Source organism: Dysidea avara, chromosome 3 (genome assembly GCF_963678975.1).
Source record: "Dysidea avara chromosome 3, odDysAvar1.4, whole genome shotgun sequence".
In the NCBI taxonomy this organism is placed as follows: domain Eukaryota; kingdom Metazoa; phylum Porifera; class Demospongiae; order Dictyoceratida; family Dysideidae; genus Dysidea; species Dysidea avara.
In genome coordinates this window covers 26808789-26834572 of record NC_089274.1, presented here as the reverse complement: position 1 = coordinate 26834572, position 25784 = coordinate 26808789, and the positions used below count along the sequence as shown (strand labels likewise).

The window sequence follows — 25784 nt, the reverse complement described above, 5'->3', positions numbered from 1 at the left end:
TTGGAAATGTTTGGGATTGATGCGCTTCTATATGGGAAGCGCCATTGAGTACGGATCTACGCGCCTTAAAAATTTAATCGGGCCCAATTTTTATGTTGTCGAGTCAGTGCCTCTAACATGTTACTAGTTCTTCCTGTCGACGTTATTGTGTATATACTGACCTTCGTAACCTGTGCACGTGACAAGGCAAAACTCAGGTATGTGTCGCGTAAGTTTCAAAGTGTCATGGAAACACCATCGCTGTGGAGGGAGCTTTTGTGGCCTTCGTATGATTATTGTGAGGAACAAAGTGTTACCTCTTTGATGAGGTCGTACGGAAAGCATATCAAACCCTGATCACGTGCCACTTACCTAATAGACAATATGCATGCTATATTATTCGAAAGAAAAATGATCAATTACAGTAGTGCGGCGACGCTTTCCAAAAAAAGTTGACGGTGAACGACTACCGAAATTTTGTGAAAATCCCATACATAAGTATGGGTAGCTAATGCGGCTCAGACTATAACTCACCACTAATGCTACATGCAGGCTTTCTCTCGCCAGGTGTGTTACCTCCTAGATAGAAGAAATCACCTCTCCGTAAGAAACGCTGATAACTTCGCTAGGACTATAACTCACCACTAATGCTAGGGGAAACCTTTCGCTCGCCAGTTATACTATCTCCTGGGTAGAAGAAGTCACCGCTCTGTAAGAATCGCTGATACTGCCACGCTATGAATCAATTCGCACTTAATTCACCGTCAAAAGATCACGTGCTTATTAGAATGTTTTCGGTATGCATATTGTCTAATCAGTACTGTGATAACATAACAGTGCTTAAGCTACCAGCTACAGAGATAAAGCCCACCCAGCTAAAGGTAGCTGTAGGACACCTGAGAGAGTTGAAGGTATTGGATATCCAGTGGAACTGGAATACTCAATTGCTGTTATTATCCATCAGTGCCAACCTTATACAAGTGACCATCCAAATGCCTAAAGCTAATGCTAATAAGTTTAAAATATATAGTTTCCTGTATGATTGGATAACAAGAGGGTTTGTTCCAGTCAATTTGAAGTTTGTTGGTCAACATGTTAATGTAACTGAAGTTTTACTCACAGTGTGGTCACAATGGAATGACAATTCACCAACTGATAAAACTGGTTGTGTTAGATGGTTTAAAAGTTCCAATAAATCTCTTCCCAGATCTACCAGTATTCCAGTTACAGTTTGGTCAGACAACCACACTTCCACTGTTGGATCCTAGTAAGCTGTTAGGGATAGTGAGGGATTATCACCTGATTTTGACTGACTACAATCATGCATGGTAGCAAAGCAGTGTATAAGACAGATTTAAACTATCTTGGGACTTTCAGTGGTTATAATTTTCTAACCTGTAATGTCAATAGCCTCAGATTTGTAACTGATATTGACTTCTCAGCAGATGAAGTATTTCAATCTGATCAGTTAGAACATGTGGCACAAATGTGTCCTAATCTACATAGACTTAATTTGTGCATGACACAATGTCTGAACAGCTTGCAAGGGTTACAAGCTATTGCTGGTTCCTGTTGTAACTTACAGGGACTGAACTTGTTGGGAATACACACTATACAAGTTGAGAATCAGCTGCAACTGTGGGAGATATTGAGCAACTTGAAGTTGACCCACCTAGGAATTATGTTTTGTGTTGTATTACCATTACAGAATGATTATGTGTACAGAGAACGTCTTATCACTCTGTACCAAAAGTGCATGCATCTACGAGCATTACACCTGCAGCCAGCTGCAGAAAAGCACTTAGTAAATGGTAGTTATGATTGTGATGCACACAATATAGATGAGTGTTCCAAATGTGATGCATCTATTGATCAACATGTGTTGCTGCTTAGCCACTTTCCATCACTGACGTACTGTATGCTGGATCAGATGGCACATGGATCTACCATTGTTAGGGATATAACCTCCAGCTGTAAGAAATTGAAATATTTCAACTATACTCATGTTGCATATAACCCTATATCACTAGATGTGATCAAAATACAGTGTGATTTACAACAGTTATGTTTGGTATCACCTGTGACAAACATTCCGGATACTTTTATGGAAACGGTGTCAGCCCATGGTGGACTGGAACATGTGGCTATCTGTGTGCAATCAGTAACTATAGAAGGGCTCACTACTCTGATAACAAATTCTCTTCAGTTATCAACACTTTTTGTGGTTACACGTCCAGTGCATGACTCAGTGGACAATGATAATGAATTTGAGACATTGTTGAAAAACAAATTTCCCAAAAGAAAATTATTTACCAGTGGAAGATTTGAAATTCAAAATCGATTACGTCATCGTTATGCGGTGTACTGGTATAAACACAAACCAAATATAAATGTAGTTTCATCTTTATGGAACTAATTTGTTTGAACTATACATAAAGTTTTGACACTAAAATGTGAGTATAGAAGAGGTGCCTTTTGGCATACCACACTTCATATGTTCGTACATGCAGTGCTTTCTTCGTGGACTTACTTTTTAATCATTTGGAAATATTTATGCCATCGAAGTATCACATGATGGTAACATGTGATATACAGCCATGCAAAATAGTAAGATTTAAGTTCAAGTTATATGAAAAAACATTATAGTCATTTCATGACTAAGTATCTGCTGTCTCAATCATTCGGTGTGACTTTACTGACTAGTTAGCAAGCTCTGACATGTGAGCAGATGTGTTTTGTGGGCAGGAAAAATTACACCTAGTATTTTTGGCTATAGGCTTGCTCCAATTATATATAAGCTAGCATAATTTTGAGCATGTATAATGGATAAGCAAAAGCATCAAGCTAGCATTATGCCAGCATCAGCATAATAGGTACAGATTTCAAAATTTAAACCCCATGCACACACCAAAAAATATCATACTTCAAAAAATCATGTACTATATTAGAGCTGAGAAACCTTACTGGGTAAACCAATTAACTGACCATGCAGTTATCCCAGTTATATATCAGTTACTTTTTGCATAACTAGTTAACCGATCTAGATATTCCTGTATTATGTTTTGGGAAATGTATTAGCTGATTACCATACATTTTACAGAAATATATTATACAGTTACTTATGGCTTAAGCCTATACTTTTGGCACAGCGCTATGAAAATTAAATGCATGCGGCCCTACCCTCATAGGCTTCTTTTTAACATACAGAGAATTGTAGAATCGTGTTATACAGTAAGGATCCCCCAAGACAAAATGGTACACCCCATCTGATATCATATGAAATATTTTGTGCGATGAAAAGCACCTTTACAGAAGAGTCTTAGTGGACACTATACTTGGAACCCCAAAAGCCACATGCCACTAATGAGTTTAATATTGTGCCACAATGTTTCATTTAGCCTCTAGTCTTTCTGCAACTGTAGGAAGACAAGCAGACCAAAGTCCAGGCTTGGCAATATTTAAATATTGGTGCTTCCTTCTGAGAGTTTTCTTAAATTTAATGCAAATTTGAAATTACAAAATTAATGCCTTTTGCTCCTTGCCTTTATTACAGTGGAACCTCAGTTATCTGAACCCCTTGGAACTAGGAGTGGTTCATAAGTTTGAAAAGTCCGTATGAAACTGTGTATAAATAACATTTCTTAAAATTTCAGTGCTATCAACTACCCTAATAGAACAGCCACTACTCTAATACAGGAGTCATTTCTGTAGTTCGGTTAACCAAGAATCCGGATAAGTAGGGTCCGGATAACTGAGGTTCCACTGTATTACCTTTCATCTCCTATCTCTAGTCATCAACTTCATCCGCATTGAGGCATTATTATACTGAAGCATGTACCACAACATTGTTTGTAACACAAAGAAGTAGAGCAGTTCACTACAGAGAAGAGCACAGTGACCATCCCCCTTAAAGATCTGGCTAACTGCATTTGATTTATACAGCTTACAGAAACAATGCAATTAACTGAATGCAATTGAAGACTATCATAATATTTATGCTGAGGGTCCACTGGCAACCTGTAACAGTGGCCTCAGTAGAGTTGTTGTAAATCACGGCAGTTAATTGTGAAGCAAAATAACTATTATAGTAACTTAAGTATTAGCTAACATTATGTGCCCAATTTGGTAGTGAGTTATAGAATTTAATCAAGAGTCCTCTCAAGTATATGTACTCTTGGTTATAGGTACAGTGTGTACTGTAAGGTATGCCTCCTGTATTCACTTTGTACACAGCTCAGCACTAGGGATACAGCCCCCAACTGCTGACAGATTAGAAATTAGAATTCTTATATTATATATTCTACTTACTAGATTCATTCATGGACAGTATAATGCTTGGCTCCCTTTAGGACAAGCACTTAGCTAATTCTGTACTGTTCTGCATAGGCAGCATAGCTATTTATTAGTGTTGTCAAATTCTTCCTGCTACAAGCTCACTAGTTAGTTCAAATGTGGTTTCCAGAACCCCATGAAAACCCCTAATATGCCAGTCACCTTTAATGGAATCAATATAAGTTTCTTATTGCACTGTAGCTATACTGTCCTGCCCCGTTCCCATTTATATATTAATTTATGGTCATGCACTGCCAAACTAAGATAGTCTGGTGTCCTGGAACCCCAGGAAATCTCCTCAATATACTTGAACAGCTTGATGCTTAAATTCAAAGCACCTATTATGCTTAAAATTGGGACTGGTGCCTAGAGTATGTAGCTACCCCTTGTCATCACCCCCTAGCTTAGTGCCAATGCTAGGCAACTGTTCTTACTGATCCTTTTGTTAGATTCTCTGAAAAAACACAGCCATACAGAGATGGGCAGCAGTGTAGGTACACGATCATTGCTTACTATACTGTTATAATCCACCAAGCTCATTAACAGGCAAAGTTAAATACATAATGGGTGGCAGTGTGCATACACGCATGTGGTCAATAATAGTAAGGATTATAATAGTCTTCTGTAAATTCCAGACTCCATGATGCAACGATAAAGATCAGGTAATGAAGCACCCCAATTGGATATTAAACAATTGATTTATAGTATCCTTACTATAATAGTAATGCACATAATTGTCCACTTCTGCACCTCACCCTATGATCTTTCCCTTCTGTCCCTTATAGTGTGTACTACAATATGTTAAAAACTCTTGATTGTGTTTCTTGTGCACTTGCACAACAATGCTAATAACAACACAAAGCTTCCGCTGATTTCTGACAACACTGTCACAATACTTTAATTATTTTATAAGCAGATACTACACCTATACACTGTCTACAGTGTACATGGCTCTAATGCAACGTCAGCACCTAAAATCAGTCATGCTAAACACCAACTGTGTACTTAATGCTCAGTCTTTGGCCTACTCTCCAACCACTTCTTAATGTTTGGTAGAGCAGCTACATCATCATGAAATTTCTGGAGCACAGGGTAGTCAGCTAGGTTGACACCTAAGTTATTTGCAATTTTATCCAACAGGTAATATCCTTGAATGTCCACCCATGACAATTTCTGTTTTGGAAGAAGCAAACAACTTATAGGCAGCTTAAAGTAACACAATAATGTTTAAACTACATGATCACATAACCGATACAAATATCATGCAGTACAGTAGTACTGTATAATAGGGATCATGAAGGTTTGGGCTTTCTTGCCAAAAAATATCACCCTTTTCCTTCAAAACAGCTTGGCAGTATTGGTTAGGCATAACCAAGCTGAAAAATGCCTTCAGAGCAACCCAAAACCCTTCAAACCAATTTTTAAAAGAATTCCTATCTATTAGCTAACTGATGCCATAACTCATGCTACAGGCTTGATTTTTCTTCACTGTTTGATGTTGCTTCGGCCAGAGACACACCTTTTCGCCAACCCAGCAGCTACAGTGCATGCATCATGGACTTAGCTTTGTCCTCTTTAGCATGTACCCTAACAATCGACTACTACTTGAAATTGCTGTGGCCTTTGTTTTCTGTTTTGCTCCACCTGTCATAACGAAGAACAGTAAGAGAAGTGCCTCTGCAACTAATTCAGTTACTGTGGAAATTTCAAGCAAAAGTTCCACCTCCTTTTACAAAAAGCCCCACTTTCAAGTACAGCATGTTCTACCCATAATACAGCATTACAAATGAAGATAGAAGAACAGTACAAGAAGTACCACTATGGAAATTCTGGAATTTTGTCATTCATATACCGAAGCCAAGTCACGCGTCACCACAAATCAGTGCCTATAACCAGTAGTGTAGAAATATATGGGACACAGAAATTGAAAGCAACAAGGGAGGTCATCAACATTTGTAGCTATACTAGTGGACATTAATTTTAATTCCTACTTCATGACACTTAATTATAAATTAATTTATGACTGGTGAACCAACACTGCATATTGCATCAAAGGAAGAATGGTGCTGGCCTTATATAGCTATTACAGAGCTTTAATGGTCCCTTAAACCCACAAAGAACTTTTGGGAAATGCATGTTTACACAATATAGGCACGCATGGCAACACTATAGGTTTGATAACTTAGCCTACAACTACACATTGATTAAAAGTCTGTTCACTAGGCTACTTGAAGAAGGTTAAATGAACACTGTAACTACAGCTTGTATATTACATTGTGCTAGAGGTGTACCGATATGGAAATTTTCCAATATACCGATAACCGATATATTGGCTACAAAAATCACTAATTCCAATACCAATATCTGAACATAAAAGGTTTTCAGTATGGACACCGTTTAAAAAATGTGGCAAAAAGCTTAAAAGGTGGTTACTAAAACATAAAAAAGAATTGTGGAAAAGGTAGTGATAAAAAAAAAGTGTGCCAGCTCAGGATTTGAACCCTGGCCATCGTGAAAACCTTTACAACTTGAAACTTCTGCTTTAACTATTATACACAAAGTCAACCATAACATACTTGTGTGTAATATCTGCTCGTATCTGCTAAAAAGTCAACTTTTCACCGATACCAATATCGGTGCAGTTCTACATTGTGCATGTATTGCATTGTGACTATGTACATGACCATTAGGTACAGATATACTGTATCACACACTACCCGTGATGATTCCCAGTTTAAATAAGCAGCAACATAGCAGCTTAGGTCAGGGAATTTAATGGACAGACAATATTAAGGTAGAGCAGTCAAACTCAAACTCTAATGTAGACAACAAGTGTGAGGGAAAATGTTATGAAACCCACATAATCCAGAAAACAGCTTAATAAATATGCGTGTCTTGCAAAAAGTGCTGTAACTGTCGAAGTGTTTATCCTATGGCTATGCAATTTATGTCATTCTACTCGTGATGTAACATGGATTAAAATGATACCTAGAGCTTTACCCTAATGTTAAACAGTGAGGCCTAAACTAACCATTAGAGATGCAACAATATATCGATATATCACGTATTGTATTGTTTTAAGATAATATTGCTGTATCGATACACAGTCAAATCGTGATATATCGGCATATCGTGGCTTGTTAACATGGCTGACAATCGAAATATTGTACATTGTGGTTAAACTAAATAGTATGTAATGCTTCTCAAAGAAAAAAATAGCTCACTTATTTCCCTTAAAAAATGACATAGACCATTGTTTAGACTTCACTTTGCATCGTGCAATATATCGTTGTATCGTGATACACCAGAGACAATATATCGATACGTCTACACACTGTATCGTTGCAACGCTACTAGCCATGCAAGTAACTTTTCAGATGGTGATTGCCCCTATCACCTTACAACAAGTTCCATTCGATTTGCCATTAAATTTTCCATCGGGCTATATTATGACTCACGTTAGTAAACTCACAACCAAAAACCAGGTGGCTAGAGTTTTGAAACACAAAGACGCAAGCTGACTCACAGTTGTTCATCACTTCATAACAAGCAAAGAAATTGAATGCAATGGCAGCTAATAAATTAATTGTGCTGGCTAATGCTCCATTGCACTGTTAACTCTAGTTCATTGTTAAATGTACCACTCTGCATGGGCAGTTCAAAGGCCCCGCCAGTGCCATAATTTGTATATGGCACTCCTGCAGACCGCAGCGAGTGCATTATAAGTTATAACGTACTGGTTGCGGTTTTGCAGACTGCAACGAGTGCATTATAAGTTATAATGCACCGACCACAGTGCAATATACAGATATTGCACTGGCTGCGGTTTTGTGCAGCAATGCACAAGTGCCGGCAGCCGAGACTGCTACGACACCTCACCTAATAGGTACCTCACAGATCACTCGAATTCTTTTATAGCCTGACATGTAAAGGTCGATTGTGGGCCATAACGTCACCAATACGTATAATGTTTACCAAGCAGCCAATGGCGATCGGAAAAGCCAACGCGGTGACCACAACTCTAGTCTACATATATATAAACGTACTCATACACCTTACTAGTCTGGTGCCAGATTAAACTGTAGTCCACTTCGACAATGACTCGATAAAACTATTATATTCTAAATAATACTCACTTTTACATTCAATTGTAGTAACCAGTTTTTGTCATGCCACCAGATTCGAGTTTAGCCAGTGTGAATAGTAAGAATTAGACTAGTATCGTTTAGTAGTTAGGTTTTGTTTACTTAAACCGTCTATTACCTGCTTTTTTTCACTCGAGAGAATCACTATGGCGATTAGTCTGACGCTTAGTCTATATGGCGATTGAGTGATCACGCTGGCATGCTGAGCACTACATGATGAGAGTCAAACAGCAAATGCAGGTTAGTGATACAACCCATAGCGTACTAGCTTTCAATATCTCAGGTGGCTGCAGTACTGTAGAGGGAACGTCATCGCAATGTTCAGCTTGGTTACCCACAATCGATGTTAGAAACCTAGCCTTTATAAGTGTTACAGCTGTCTAGTGAGACTCTCCCCACCTATTAGGTGAATGGTACATAACAGTTATACAACGTACACTCATGCTCTGCCTGTATAACGCACTTGCCTTTGGGCCTGACAGCCCTCAGGCTCGTGCGTTTATATCAGGCAGAGCACTCGTGCCCGTTGTATAACTATATAATACGATTTCCGTTTACAAATGTAGGGAAGCCATTGCTCTACCGCGAATCAACACTAGCTAAGGACACAAAGGAGGACAAGGGTAAGTCCACTATGCATGTAATGTATGTACCATGGTATGCCAAAAGGTACTGTTGGGCTGAAACAATGTCAAACAGTGACCCTAACCTTAGCCATTATCAAGTTATGCTTGTCTGAAGGTATCAATCCATCAGTCAGCAAAACATTCCACTGAATAAAAAAATTAATTCCGTAGCAACTTATCTGAAGCATTTTTGGCCATTCAGGAAACACTTTTGGACCAGGAGCTTATAAGCTCCTGATTCTACCTAAACAATTATGCCAAGGCGCCATGAAGCTACCAGATAGCCAGAAATTTTCGAGGGACAAACTTTCACAAATTTCGAGAGTAATCATAGCTCCATGAAAATATAATCACAAAATGTTTCAGGTTTATACACATAGGTATTACCTCTCCAAATCTGTTTTCTAGACTTTCGTGCATTAAAAATGCAAAAATCAGATTTTCTCATCATTTCGTGAAAGTTTCATTCCTCGAAAATTTCCCACTATACAGTATTGTGAAGTTTCTGGTCAATATTATTTTACGAAAAGGTGCTAACCTCCATGATCCCTAATATACAGTACTACTGTACTGTATAATTACTGCATATAGCAATACATCAAGACATATACCTCACACATCACCACTTCAGATGGTATATTCACATATACTCTCGTGCAATAAAAACTATAACATGTGTGTGTACCACAGCAAATGCATGATAAATTGTTAATCGCTGAATCAGGTCTACAGCATCAAATAGTGATGAATTAGAATTCACACTAGCAAACCATCTACAGTATACAGTGAAACCTGTGATCTGGTCATAAGGTCACCCGTCAAATCATTTGTATGCAAGTTACTATTAGCTTAATGTAGCCAGGGACGCCAGGAATATTTAGAGGGCCCAGGGAAAATTTAGAATGTGGGGCCCCTATAACCCATAATTTTCAATAAGGAAAAACAGACAAAAAAGGACATTACAAGAACAACTATAGCTACTAGGCAGCAAAGTAGCTACTAACTGATAAGCTAACAGTTTTAGCACTGATGCAAAGCATGCTAAGATAGGGGGCATGCCCCCCCCCCCCCCCCCCCCCCCCCAGGAAATTTTCATAAATTAAACCCACTGAGATTGAATATGAGAGTGAATTTAATAATTTATTACAGTATAGCTATAATGTCTATTTGACTGTTAGGGTGACTGCTGTATTAGGGTATCTTGAGCTTGAATTTTACAGCAAGCTTTCTGCCAAATACATACCACCCAGGAAATTTTTATACCTATCCCAGACTGATTTTGACAGTTACTATAACTGAATATTTGCCTGACTGCTGTAATAGGGTGACTGCTCAATTAGAGTATCTATCTATGTAAAAGTTACAGTGTCTATATGAGCGCCTTATAAAATTATTCGCTTTGTTGCCACCATAGATAATAAACTGAGTACCCTTTGCTTTGAGTATCTATGCTACCACTGCTACACTGCATTGCTATGGATCTTATTGAGCTTGCTGGCTATAGATGGTATCTCTTACTGAGGCTTCCTTACACAGGGAGTTTTTTGCACTGTTCAGTGTATATTTGTTTTATTGTAGCTATGTATGGAACTATGGATAATGTAGCTATGGGGCAGCTACTACTGTATGAGGACCATGGAGGCCCCCTTGGGACCCCCTTACAAGGTGGGGCCCAGGGCAAAATTCCCTAGTCGCCCCCCTGTCAGTGGCCTTGAATGTAGCCACTTTGCCCTAAGGTGAGCAGGTTTCACAGCAGCTATACCAACCTCAGATCCAATAAAGTGTCCATTCTTCACATGCTTCTGAAGGACACCAAACATCTGAGGTACAGTCTTCTCTTTAAACTCAGCAATCTTCTCAGCCTGTTAAAATATCTTTTAACATATCTGCAAGAACACAAATAAAATATACCTTCTCATCATCCTTAGCAAACACAGCTTTGTTCATGCTGGCAGCTATGTCAGACAAGTAATCAGAAGATCCTCCCAACACAGCATTGTCCAATTCATTATTACCAGCCATTCCTGTGGCCCAAACACATGTAACTAAATACTACACCACAATAGGCAAATTGACAACTAATATGTTTCTTATTCTTATCAAGATATAAGTTACAACCAACATTGTGTCCTAAAAAGTAAAAGGAATTTTTCCTTGTACTTGTTTGTTTACTTTTTTGAAACATAATTATGACTGGTGAACCAGCACATACTGCATCACAAGAAAGAATAGCACTGGACATAATCATGTACTGAATGCAAGCCCCAACCATCAGTCATAGTGGTCATTAGCTTCATTTTCAGGCTGTTCAGCCCAATATAAAATAAAGAGTTATTGAAAAGTGCCTCTGCAATATGTACACTATGGAAAAAAAAGAGGATGATTCTGGTAAAAATGTGATAGCATATATGACCGTCTCAGGGAAACCCGTCTAGTTCACACAAGCATGTGTTTTGAGAAAAACAAAATTTAAAATAATTGGTGAAATTACACGTGTAACGTTACAAAGAAAATTTTACGCAAGGTTTCATCGAGTCATTACTCAGGAAAGGAAGTCTTAAATCGATTAACCCTATACACCATCTTATTTACCTACTCATGGGGAGTTTGAACATCTGTTTCATTACCGTAGCCCCAATGGTTTGCGTGTCACGTGCATTTGTTTACAATGTGGTAGACATAAACAAAATCGTCACCATTTCTTCAACAAAACCGCCTTCATACATGCACAAGTGACTGCAGGGCTAAAACTATACCTTGATTGATCTGCCAATCCATGGTGAACATTGTAAGCCAAATTCCAACTTGGTAGACTAATCCAAACGGAAGTTATGGCTGTGAATGTAAGCACCTGTAGCTTATTTTTAGTATAGTCACTATACAAATTGATTTCCTTGTTCTTCTTACTTTCTAGCACTGTAATTCCAAACCTACTCACCATAATCGACTGAAACTTTGGTGAACCATTCCTTGGACAATGCAGATAATGCTGAGAATTTTTTTTTTAAATCAGAGGTTGCGCAAACTAGACAGGTTTTTGCTGAGATGGTCACATATGTGGCCAGATCTGCAAAAACCTGACACAATCATGCATTTTCGAACTCCTGTTTAGTAAATATAATGTTCTGGCAAAATTTTGGCCTGATATGGTAATAACTTTTGGAGTTATAACCCTACAAAGTAGCAATAACAGAAAGATCGATTTGTACAGCAAGTATTATATAGTTATACGTACAATGGGCACGAGTGCTCTGCCTGATATAAACGCACAAGCCTGAGGGCCGGCCATCAGGCCTGAAGGCGGGTGCGTTTATACAGGCAGAGCACGAGTGCACATTGTATAACTGTTATGTACCATTTATCTAATAGGTGGGGAGAGACTCACAAGACAGCTGCACCTCTAATAAAGGCCAGGTTTCTAACATCGATTGTGGGTGACCGAACTCAACATTGAGGTGACGTTCCCTCTATAGTACCACAGCCACCTGAGTTTGACCAAAACTAGTATGCTATGGGCTATATATAGTACTAACCTCAATTCACTGTTCAGCTCTCGATCACTGTGTAGTGCTCAGCATACATGATCAACTCAATCGCTCTGATTATTCTCTCAAAGAAAAGCAACTAAAAACGGCCTAAGTAAGCAAAACCTAACTACTGAACCACTACTAGTCTAATTCTTACTATCTACACTGGCTAAACTTGAATCTAGTGGCAAGACAAAAACTGGTTGCCACAATCAAATGTAATGGTGAGGATTATTTAAAATAATATAATAGTTTTATTGACTCATTGTCGAAGATGGAATAGGCTCGGATGGCATCAATCTAGTAAAGGTTATAAATATGTTTAGACCAGAGTTTTGGCCGTGTTGGCTTTTACAATTGCCATTAGCTGCTTGGTTGATCTTTGATCCAGTGACATTTAGTGATGTTATAGCCCCACAATCGACTTTCACTTGATAGGCTATAAAAGAATTTGAGTGAATCGTGAAGCATATTTCCACCTACTAGGTGAGGTATCATAAGATCTCAGCTGCCGCTACTTGTGCAATCCTGCACAAAACCACAGCCATTGCAATATCTGTATATTGCATTGTGGTCGGTGCATTATAACTTATAATGCACTCATCGCGGTCTGCAAAACCACAACCAGCGCATTATAAGTTATAATGCACTCGCTACGGTCTACAACAGTGCCATCTACAAATTATGGCACTGGCAGCGCCTTTACACTGCCTACGCAGAGTGATACACAGGGAAAATAAATCACATATGCTTACTAAAACGATTGTAACTTACGAACAGACTGCCATAGCAGGGGTGATTATAACAGTCAGCCATCAGGCATTTACCGACCAATTAGCAAGATTGCCACCCATTTCCTTGTTTGGTGTGACATTGGTCAGGTCAGGAAAGTTGGGTGTAGGCTGTGGTTCTCACCTGCATTGTTACTGTTGTTGACACAACAACAATGTTCTGTTGCTAGGAGATTAAACTAACCAGGTGGAGTCACTGTACACCATAGTGTAAACAAGTATTTTGAGGCAAATAGTGTTGTTGGCTGATTGGCTGGCAGCCATGTCAGATCAACCATAAAGCTGGGTGTCTGGATTCAGTGGAATGGAATGGTGGACTGGAATGGGACTGGAATGGAATGGTACTTTGGTAATTTCAATTGGTGGTCACCTCTTTATAAGACCACCTTCTAACAAAGACCACCTCTTTATAAAGACCATTTTACTTTAATGTTTAAATTGCTGCTATCTTGTAGTTTTAGAGTGTATCCCCATAGGATGGTCTTATTGATCAGTTGTGCGCCACATGCCTAGGAAAGTCAGAGTGATATCTGATTTGTAATGCAGCAATATACCCCATGCAAAAACAGTTTGGGTGTACAAAAATTATGTTATCATCAAACTAAAAGTAACCGCTGACAACTAAAGGAGCTAATATCTCAGTGAGGCCAAGAAATACTGGCAGATAACGCACTATAATTTGGTCCTTTATCATTGACTCGTGCAGTCTTGCTGCATTCCTAATTAATTCCCTGTAATTCTAATTGGCTAGTAATATAGCTGCCTTTTTTCTCCTCTACAATGCCGGACTATTGGGAAAGGTACCAATTTACTAGCCTATTAGATTTACAGGGAATTAATTAGGAATACAGTCAGACTGCACAAGTCAATGATAAAGGACCAAGATTATTTAAATTATACTTAGTTACCAGTATATATTAGCATTCATTTCTTGGCCTCACCAGATATTAGCTCCTTTAGTTGCCAGTTGCTTTTAGTTTTGTGGACACATCTTTTTTTTGTATAGCCAAGCTGTTTTTGTATGGGATATATAGCTATTACTGTAAATCAGATATCACTGGCTTTTCTAGACATAACATGTGGCATCAATAAGACTGTCTTAGCTATAGGGCTCTAAAACAACAATTCAGATATTAAAGTAAAACAGTCTTTGTAAAGAGGTGGTCTTTGTTAGAATGTGGTCTTTATAAAGAGGTGACCATTAATTGAAATTACCTAATTACCGTTCCATTCCACCATTCCATTCCACTGAATCCAGACACCCCATAAAGCTGGTCTGACATTTGTGTGATCATTACTGAAAAATTATAATCACCACTGCATAAGGAGTTGACATTTGCACTATCACATTTGCCATGAATGGGGGTTCTGAAAACCCAGACTGGACCGGACCAAAGTAGATTCTCCAGGGAAGAAAGATTAGCCATGTTATAAATATTTACATGCTCTATAGCACTTATACACCACTCATCTTGCAGCAACTCCGCCAAGCACGCAATTGCGATGGTTGAGCAACAGGAAGTATCCACTGTAGAACAACTAACTAAGCTAAAACACTTTCTAATGTGCTTTACTACATGATCGCTACAAAACTACATGTTCTCCTGCTGTACTTGCTAGAGTTACTGCACGAATTGGTTAGAGTCGTGCTTTTCACTCTAGAAATCTATCCTGAAATAATTTAAGTACTGCCTACCTTGCTTAACTCCCATGCGTTATCTATCACCAAATGGATTTCAAGACAAATTTAATGTTTTAATTGCTAGTTTAGTTTCAATCACTTTGCACAGCACGACTCTAATAAATTCAGGTAGCCACTCGTGTGTGCCAGTTCTATGCAAATACAGGAGAACACGTAGCTTTGTAGCGATCATGTAGCAAAGCACATTAGAAAGTGTTTTAGCTTAGTTAGTTGTTCTACAGTGGATATTTCGTGTTGCTCAACCATCGCAATTGCGGGCTTGGCAGAGTTGCTGCAGGGTGAGTGGTGTATAAGTGTTATAGAGGATGTAAATAGCAGTAAAATATTTATAACATGGCTAATCTTGCTTGCCTGGAGAATTGACCTTTGGTCCGGTCCGGGTTTTCATAACCCCCGCCATGAATAGGGGATCAGGGTATAGCACCATTGAACTGCTTGTCCTGTGGTTAGCAATGGAATACAGCTATAGTTTTCTCTATATCATAGCCCTCAACACGTTGTAGTGGACAAAGGAAAGCACATAGACGCTTGCAATAAACTTTGTGAGGTAGCCAGATGATGAGTATTTCATTTTGCACATGAATTGTGTCAATATTCATTTGTGTAAATATGTCCACAGATGGGTGAATAAGCTATTTGACATTTGAAAAAGTATTATAAAGTTGTCATGTACAGGAATCAAACTCAGAACCATTGGGTTGACAGTATTACGCCCTAACGCTAGGGATGTTTGTTTGTGGCTTCCTGTAGCTCAAGCTTTCCTCAACACCAATGCCTTCAATGCTCTCTAGAGGACAGACAAAGACAGTTAGAAACTTCATTTAAAAATGATGTAATTCTTAGATGATGAGCGCCTTGTTTGACGCATCAACTGCTTAGATACATGTATCAGTTAGTGAGATAATTGTCTGATGTCAAAGGAATGTAGACAGACAGACAGACAGACAGACAGACAGACAGACAAATGGCTTTTCAGCTTTATATATGAATATCTAGATAATAGTTAACTGCCAATAATGTAACAATTTATAGAGTATAAAGAAATAAAAAATGTTAGTTTCTGCAAGCTGTACTGTACCCAAGTGTAGCGATGTGCGATATACCAAAGATAATATCGATTTTTCGGTAATTTTAAGCATATATCGTTGGTGGTTTGATATTGCTATTAAATTTTAAGCATTCCGATAATTAGCGATACAGTGTACATCAATAAATACCACTTTATCTGTGAATACTGACAGAACGCTACGTTACTGTGACTATCGCAGTTCACACAGCTACATACGTTAAAACCAAGCAGTGGTGTAGCTACCATTGAGGCAACCTAGGCAGCTGCCTTGGTAAAAGTGCATTGAATTCAGTACTGCAAAAGATTGAGATACTCTAATAGAGCAGTCACCTACTTCCAACTCAAATAGAACTTTCCTGGCTATGCCTTTGCCAAGGACAATTCTCTACGAAGACATTGTTAATCAGTGACGTACACCCAGTTGATTTCATCAAAACACATGATCAAGAATATGGTATCAGGCATAGGAAAGGAAGTAGAAGACATAAAAGTGCCAGAGAACGTTGCTGCTGGGAGCACTTTAACTGTAAGGGACAAAGAACACATAGGAATAGTGCAGAATGGCTATACTTTAAAAATATGAACCAGCTTGGTAGAGGAGATAGTATGGCCAAGTGCAAGGACTGTGGGACTACTGTTAAAGTTTTGAAGGTAATACAACGAACTTCGTGAGCCATCTAAGGACAAAGCACCCTAAGATATACGAAGTAGCAAGACAAAAAAAACACAAGTATTCGTAAGCAAACCAGCCAGGCTAAGAACAAGCCTGTTACTACCAAGAAACAGACTACTCTACCTTGTATGGCTGCAAGAAAAGCGAAGTTAGACAGCAACAGTACCCTACATAAGATACCCCACAGGACAACATTTTTGAGATATGTCATTCCCACAATGTAACAAGAAATGAAGCAGCAAGTTGAAGCAAACATCCTAAGAGCAAGCTAGCTCTCACAACTGACATGTGGACTTCAGAGGCTACTGATGCCTGGTCAAGCTGTCATTATTTGACAGTAACCTTTGAGTTGGTTTCACTCTGTCTTGCAGTTGAGTTGAGCACTTTACAGGAAGGTACATATTGCTGCTTGCATAAAACAGATCCTTAGCAATTACAGCATTGACCAAGCTTCAGTATCTGCTGTAGTAGCAGACAATGCATCTAATATGGATCTGGCACTACGTCTTGGAGAAAGGAATAGTAGGCACTGCTTTGGCTATACTCTACAGCTAGCCATTGATGACAGCATTAAGATGCCTCCAGCCATGCAAGAGATGATTAAATCAGTCAAAGCCATCGTGTCCTTTTACAACCGCTCAACTAAAGCCACAGAAAGACTGAAAGAGCTAAAAGGACAGTTGAACCTGCCTAATCATAATTAATTACAGACTGTCTGATAAGGATGGAGCAGCACATATTACATGCTTCAGCGTCTTTTGACAAAATCTGTCAGCACACACCATTCAGAAGTAGAAAGGTTTACCCATGGTCCTGCAGATGAAGCACACATAACTGTAACTGCAGGCTTTTGTTGTTAAATCTTGCAGCCTCCAGAAGAAGTCACATGGGAGCTTAGTGCCAAGCAAAGAGTATCTTGTAGTAAAGTAATCCCTTTGTTGAATGCTGTAGTTTGAACTTCGGAAAAATGTAGTTGATGAGGATGAGATGATGTTCCTGATGATGAAACCCAGGTACCAGGGAAGCAGTGTTTCTAGTACTAAAGAAACCCAGCAAGTAGTTTGCAGGTTTGATAGCATCAATAGAAAGGAGATGGCTAGGTTATGAGGAAGATAAAATTTATAGTATATGTAGTCTATTAGATCCACGATTCAAAGAAGTCTGCTTCACCACAACTGCACTGGCTAGAGCAAAGAGATTACTTCTTAGCATCATGTGTGCAGATCCAGTTTTTAGTAGTACAAGTGTTGTCATTGATGCTGAAGATAAGGCTGAAGATGACCAAGAAGGTGCTCCTGTGAAGAAAAAGTGTTTATGGGACAGTTTTGATAAGGAAAGAAATCTACACAACTATCAATCAGTCAAGACAAAACGAGCATGAATTGTAATTGCATTGCAATGTTGAGTACATTGGTAGAAAGAAGGATCCTTTGGCATGGTGGAAAGAAAACAAGAACTGCTATCCTACCTTGGCATAGCTTGCAAGGGAGTATCTAGCAATACCAGCCATGTAAACGCCATCTGAAAGAATATTGTCAGCAGCTGGATACATTAGTAGCCAAAGAAGATCCCGATTAAGTGGAGATCACATTAATGAACTACTGTTTCTAAACAAGGTCACGTATGAGTACCAATCAAGAAGTCCTAAGTACAATATTGTGTTGGTCATGAATTACTTATTATGGAACTAATTACATGATTACCTGTCATTGTTATAATTTTAAAAGGGGCGTATCCATTCACTGGACTGCACTACTGGACTCATATAAAATTTGCTCAAACACATTTTTTCAACCACACACACCTTTTTCAACCATAAAAGTGATTTCACAGAGTGGTACACCACATTTGAAGCTATAGGGCTCTCCTCTCCATGTCTTGTCTTGCATAAAAAAGAGGCACATACAGCTAACTGTAGCCTATCTTTTTTTTAAATTAGGCGTTACAGTGCAAGTGTTGAAGGTCTGTAAGATATCTGGTCCTACAGCCTGTTTAAAGATGTTATATTAAGTATGTTTGAAAAAGACGCTATTTAGTTTTGGAGGTCTATAACTTTGCTTTGAACCCCTGTTACACTCACTGTATTTTTTTTGCAAATATGTGTAACCTTACCTTCCTGTTTGAAAGTGTGCGTATTGGGAAGCAATTCTTAACACTTCATACTCGTTGCTATTTACAAACATTATAAACCTAAGAGCCGGCAAAGCTAGAGTGAATGCACAGATTACAGGCAATTTCTATATCATAATGGGGTAAAATGTATGTATGGTGGCTATTTCACAAAAGAAGACTAAATAGATAAGACGGCAGTGTTAACAGTGCACAGTACTTGAAACATTGCTAGCAGTAGACAAATTACGATAAAGAACTGCACCAAGGTTTTTAGTGTAGTTTTTGTGGTCAATGTACAAGTTTTATGTCTCATGGTGAATGGTATCAGTTTCTAAGACACTTATTCTAGTTAAGCCTGGCAATAAAAGGCAAGAAAACAAAAAAAACTTGAGTCCAGTAGTCCAGTCCAGTAGCCCAGTCCAGTAGCCCAGTCCAGTGAATGGATACACCCATTTTAAAAGTACACTTTCGTACAGTTTACATTCCTGCACACATGTTAGCTTTGTAGCTTGGATTAAATCTATGATTATTATAATTTAAAGAAACTATATACAATTTGAAATAAATTTATACATACTGTACAGTAGCTTATACATTATAGCAATGCTGATATCGATACCGAACAATGATAGCAATAATCGTACCGAGAAAATCCCGACCTCCAAAACATAATAATGTACATCACTACCCAAGTGATGGAAGAGGTCTCTACATCATCAGATATTCTTTGATATACCAGTAACTTAAGTTTACCATTATCTACATAAATAACCCTATCATCCTTATCTCAATCATTCTTATATCAATAAGTCTTACAATATCTCAATGAACAGATATATCTAGCAGCTCTTGTCTGAAGGCAACAGTCAAACAGTCAGTCAGCAGAAAATTCCTTTAAAAGTAAATCTTTGTACAAAATTTTGTGAAATACTGACCAATATGACAACTGTATGATCGAGACACTATAATAGTATTAAAGCAGTCAGCAGCCACTCTATTACAAGTCACCCTCTCAAGAGTTCAGCTACGAACAAGTCACCCAATAGTAATCAGCAAAGTAACATGTCACCCCACCCATACAACTACATTACAAGTCACTTTGTGGAGAGTTCAGCTTTGTTACAAAGCTCCCTGTATTGTGTAGAGGGTTCAGTTACGTACAAAGTCATCCTGTAGTTCAGTTGAGTTTCAAGTTACCTTATGGAGAGTTCAGCTACATTACAAGTCACTTCAGCTATGTTACAAGTCACCATGTAGACCCTCCTTAAAGTGAACCTTTCAGTGATATTTAAGTACTACATACATATACCTGTACAATATTGTTATAAACCCATAGCTACACTTACCAAATGTTATTCCCAAGTACCTGAGAATATTCATGCACCCAGCAATCACGGTACCATCTACATCAAGGTCAGGTGCTCGTCCAAATGGCATCTCTACATAAATAATCATTCTAATCTAACTGACAATATGTAGAATATGGTTGCAGCAATAAAGGACACATAGTGAAACACAATCATTCACACTATGCATGAAAAAAAAAAAGCTGGGCAAATATTGTGTCAATGAAGTATTTAAAATGATTGACTATACCTTATGGTGCGAAGCATGTCAATTATAGAGGGGGCTGGGGGCATGTAGAAATTTGAGACTGAATCTGTGAGTATTTTTTTAGTGGTACATATGTGCTTGAATAGGATACTCCTATAATGTTATGGCGATTGACTATACCATGTGTAAATAGATACATTAAGGCATTTCAGATGGACTCATGCACTTTATGTATAGATATATCTGTTACTGGAGACAGATTGAATAAATTGTATAGCAGAACCAACTCATACATGTATGTTTCTGCTGAATGTTCTATTAGAGTAGTGCAGGACGGACAACAAATTGTCAATCATAATCCAACAAGTGAATGTGTTACAATGCTAATATAGTGTGGTACCCATACCAATAGTGCAAACAAACACAAGCACGGCTGGGAATGAGACTATATACAAGCTGTTGTCATACTACATCATTGTGATGTTGTGCTTGGTCATTGCATCCTCAGTACTAATAATTTACCATAAAATAATAAAACACACAAAAGATACTATGTATACTAAGCTATAACTACCTGTCACAAGATATGGAACTCTGACAAGCACATATTTATATGTTTAATTCAGTGGTTGTGCATCTATTATTTCAGCCAAGACTGCGTACTATAATAATCACATGCAGTTTTGCTAAAGGTAGACTATACTGAACATGTCTGTTGATTCATGTTAGCATTATCTATGCTGTGGACATTTATAGTGCACGTGGCTTCTCACAAACAATACATTATGTGGCACCCACAACTCTCACCACATTATGCACATCCCACAACTATATAGCTAGTCTATAGTAGAGTTGCTATATCTTGCATGCACACATCATTTACAATATAGCAGCAATGTGAAACCATGAGTTCTCAGCAGCTAGAAGCCATGCATGTCATTTACACAATGTGGTCAGACAATATGGCACTCACAAAATAGTATGTTCATAACAATGAAATAATTGGTATCACTGAACTCTGTCTCTGAGATAACATGCTTACATGCCAGACAGTTAGTGTGGGCGCGGCAAATAAACTGTCTAGTCACTGTGTTGCACACATTCTGTGAATGTTGACAGAGCCAATTAGATCACTTGGTGGATGAAACAAATGCAAATCGCAATTGCATGTTTACACGAAGGACTTGAGACACCATGTTCAAGGATAAGGAGTACTGTTTCAGCTGTGACTAATGCTACAACAAAGCCTTAAGGAGCTCACACATTTGAATCCTGTGATTGTAAATACTGTAATTTAATGTATTTTGTAATTCATAAATTATTTTGTAATTCGATAATTACGTTGCTAATTGCTATGCACTGCTAAGGAAGCATAACTCAACAAACCAAGAATTACACAGAGAACTATCCTCTCAACTCTTTTATAGTGTGTCTATCATGTTTTCTCAGACAGACCATAAGAAGACAAGTAAGTTGCCAGATGAATACACTCCATTTATTTCATGTGGTAGTGTCTCCCTTGTTAGCTCACAAGTGGAATCTCCGATCACCATTCTCAGAGATACTGGTGCGACGCAGTCTGATATTGGAGGATGCCCTTCCCTTCAGTTCCCATTCCGACACGGGAATGACTGTGTTACTACAAGGAGCAGAGTTAGGAATTTTCGTGTAAGGTTCACTTAAAGTGTGGTCTAGTGACTGGAGCTAGGGTATCCTATGAAGCCAGTTATGCCGTTTTTTTGGTTGCACATATACCCGTTGTGAAAGGCATTCATAATGTCTCCAGGAACTCGCTTCAACTGTTTTTCAAGCTGGCACAAATAAACTGCTTCAAAGTAAAGCTTACTTACCGGGAACATTTATACTGGTTCTGTGCAGCTTCATTTCTCACATACAGGCTGCTTTTAGTATAAGCCATTTTGCTCACATGGGTACAGAAAGACAAACAAATATACATACATACAGTGTGCGAAATAACTTTTCAGACATGTCCTGTAGTACTGTCAGGGCATTGTGAAACTTGTGTGGACATAAGCAATTTGACAGGACATTATAACTTTTATTTTTTCCCTTTCCTGTGTTTCTACCACTTGAATGAACGGTTGTTTCAAACGCATTAGGACCACCAATGTACTGTAGAGATGATTACTTATCAACCACTCACAGATACTGATAGTACAGTATTTTAAAGGGTAGCTACTGGTCACATGAAATGGCTTCTGTGGAATCAATGCCTTTGTAGGAAAGGAGTCATAAGGACTTCAGTCAAGGCCTTCTATTTGCCTTGGAATGATATAGCTATATGGTCAAACTTCGCTTATGCTTAGTGGTTCTATCCCTAATATGAACTAGATGAATAAAAAGTTGGAAATTTTAAAATAGGAATAGGGATCACTGAAAAAAGCCACAAAACAAGAAGGGATTGCTGGGGTGGTAATGTAAACCACAAATCCCTATTTTGACTCTCTATCATAACAGGATAAGCTCCTGATCATAAATCTTTACTTACATGCTCTGTCATTTTGAAGTGAGGGATTTGTGGTTTACATTACCACCCCAGCGATCCCTTCTTGTTTTGTGGCTTTTTTCAGCGATCCTTATTCCTATTTTAAAATTTCCAATTTTTTATTCATCTAGTTTGTGTACTTTTTATTAATCCAGTAATGGATTATGAAGACTGTTGCGAATAGTGTAAATTTGCATTCTCCATAGTAACACCGTCAACATTTCAGTACACACATGAAACTGATCAAATTGCAATGTGCATACAGACTGAGAGTCTCCTAACATCAGCTACAATTTACATTACTGGTGCCTTTAATAGCTGTCAAATTCAGTGCAAGGATTGTTGTTATACACTTGACTGCATTATACATCAGGGTGAACTTCCTTCAGACTGGAAGAGGGCATATGTAACACCAGTATACAAGAAAGGCCTGCGTACTAATCCATCGAACTATAGACCTATATTATTGACTAGTATTTGCTGCAAGTTTTTGGAACATATCATCTCAGCAATATCTTCTCACTCTATTGACTACAATATCATGTGTACAACTTAACATGGATTTCTTTGATTGATAATGAAAAAAGTGGTAAATAGTGTAATTTTGCATTCTGCATAGTAATGCTGCCAACATTTCAGTACAAACATGAAACTGATCAAATTGCAATGTGCATACAGACTGAGAGTCTCCCAATATGAGCTACAATTTGCATTACTGGTGCCTTTAATAGTTGTCAAATTCAGTGCAAGGATTGTTGTTATACACTTGACTGCATTATTAGAGTATTTACATGACTGCTCTATTAGAGTATTAATCTGGATAACCCGCCCACGTACAATAATCACGGAGCGAAAAAAACCACCTTGCAACAAAGTCATCAGCCCAGATTAAGCTTCTGGCCTATACCAAGTTTAATAAGGACAGATTCTATTAGCCACAAGCAGCACACACCAAAACACCTAACTTTGACCATGGTCTTGTATGGCTTCTTGAGCATAATGGCCTTGAAAAGCATCCTTCAACTCAAAACAACCCTCTGGTGGTTCTTTGCAATGAGTATAGGACCACTAGTAAGTATCAAGTGAAAAGGAAACAGTATGTGGGTTATTTCTCACACTGTACATACAAACACACGCACTTTTTGAAAGTAACCAAGCATGTCCCACAGGGTGTGTGCCTGGTTTAACAAATAGCAAACTGGTTTATTTTCACTTGATACTCATTAGTGGATCTATACTCATTGTAAAGACGGTTGTTTTGAGTTGAAGAATGTTTTCCAGGGTGGTTTTTGGTCATGCTATTGGGATTTTTGGACGATCCCTATTATCAGGAGCTTATAAGCACCACTTATAAGCTCCTGCTATTATGAACCCACTATTGTGGATTTTTAAAAGTATAGTAAACTTTTGGCTTCTTGTATGGCTTTACTGTGGAAAACATGATTTGGCGGTTAAAACCACAGGAGCCATAAATTTAATTGCATACCTTGGTTGTTAAAAATCTTTTTTTCTTAAATATAATGGTTGATCGCAATAAGGAAAGACAATCTGCAGCGAATAAAGGAGATGACAACATTATATTTCTGGCTCTGCTTTGTAGCAAGAAGTGAAGCTAGTCATTTGTATGCAATTTCTGTTGGTTTGCTCATTCCACCTAATGCCACTCCTAGAAAATTCATTGTTTCCCATTTCCCGCCCGCATACAGATTCTCTTCCCACATGGTATTTCATTATTGCTGTCGATATTCATTATTTACCCTGTGCCTACATAGGCAGCATAGCAGTAACTAGTTTAGCATTCAGAAAGCCCATTTAGCTAGCTTTTCACTGTTAAGGTTCTTAGTTTAAATATTTCTACTGTATTCTCGTACCTGTAGTTATGAATTTCAAAAATTAGTGGAAATATCTATAATGAATAATGGATAATGAACCACCCACCCGCATGTATTTTTAAGGTCAATGAAATGGGAAACAAGGAATTTTGTTGGAGTGGCCTAAAGCAGAAAACACAAGAGGTGTGAATGATGCCCTCTCTAAAAATCTTGCCCTTGTAGTCCTAGTAGTTTCATTGTTTTTTAACGTCTTGTGTTACTGTATATATGTGTTTGTGGGGAGTACGTTTGCAGGGTTGTCCTTTCGTACAACCCAAGTCTTTTGACAAAACGAATAACTTCCAAAACAAGTCAGAGAAAGGGCCATAATAAAACTAAAACGCGACCATAGTTACGTAGCTAAACTGAGTTAGGTTGAGGAGCGTACCTGCTTTGTACTTCTTTCCCCAGTCTTCTGGTTCAAATCGAAAGTCTTCATACTTCACTTCAGCTTGAGCAAAAATGATGCGGATTGGTTCTGCCGCTCCTCTGGCGTTAAAGTAGTACAACTTGTATGAAGGCATCGCGACTCTCTAAGAGATGGACTGACTCGGAGATTGTTGACGGAATCGGGATGAAAGGAAAATTGCAACTGTACACCACGGGTCCACTTGTCACGTGATACAGAGGTTTGCGGAATGTTTGCAACCAGGAGATTCGCTAAGTTCTCCCGATTGGGGGTTTACTAAGGGGTTTACTAAGTTCACTCGATTCCATGCCACCTGTCTATTATCTATGATGCCACATTACATCACTGTACTGGGATAAAAGCACCAGCGCTATAATACATACAAGCACATGTAGATTTGAATTTTGGCGCGAATTTTTTGTCAAGTTGCAATGCTCTAGTTGGGTTAGATTTTTTGTCACGTCGCATTGCTCGAGTTAGTATAGTAG

The 25784-nt window shown here is 38.4% G+C and overlaps 1 protein-coding gene across 1 annotated transcript; it reads right to left on the bottom strand.

The window, feature by feature from the left end:
• Positions 1–5174: 5174 nt before the first annotated feature.
• Positions 5175–25533, bottom strand: LOC136250561 (glutathione S-transferase-like). The gene is made up of 5 exons (XM_066042775.1): positions 25276–25533; positions 20303–20395; positions 10994–11106; positions 10849–10944; positions 5175–5484 (listed from the first exon to the last, which is right to left on the bottom strand). Exons 1-5 carry the CDS (start codon positions 25409–25411, stop codon positions 5317–5319), a joined length of 606 nt encoding a protein of 201 aa, XP_065898847.1. The 5' UTR covers positions 25412–25533; the 3' UTR covers positions 5175–5316.
• Between the last annotated feature and the right edge of the window lie 251 nt (positions 25534–25784).

What these genes read in the sequence shown, in the direction of transcription:
- LOC136250561 (XM_066042775.1), bottom strand. Translation starts at nt 25,411, where the DNA reads ATGCCTTCATACAAGTTGTACTACTTTAACGCCAGAGGAGCGGCAGAA. An exon ending in GGGAAAGAAGTACAAAGCAG is followed by an intron (nt 20,396 to 25,275) that starts GTACGCTCCTCA and finishes TTATTTATGTAG; the next exon opens with AGATGCCATTTGGACGAGCA. An exon ending in GACACTTTATTGGATCTGAG is followed by an intron (nt 5,485 to 10,848) that starts GTTGGTATAGCT and finishes CTTCCAAAACAG; the next exon opens with AAATTGTCATGGGTGGACAT.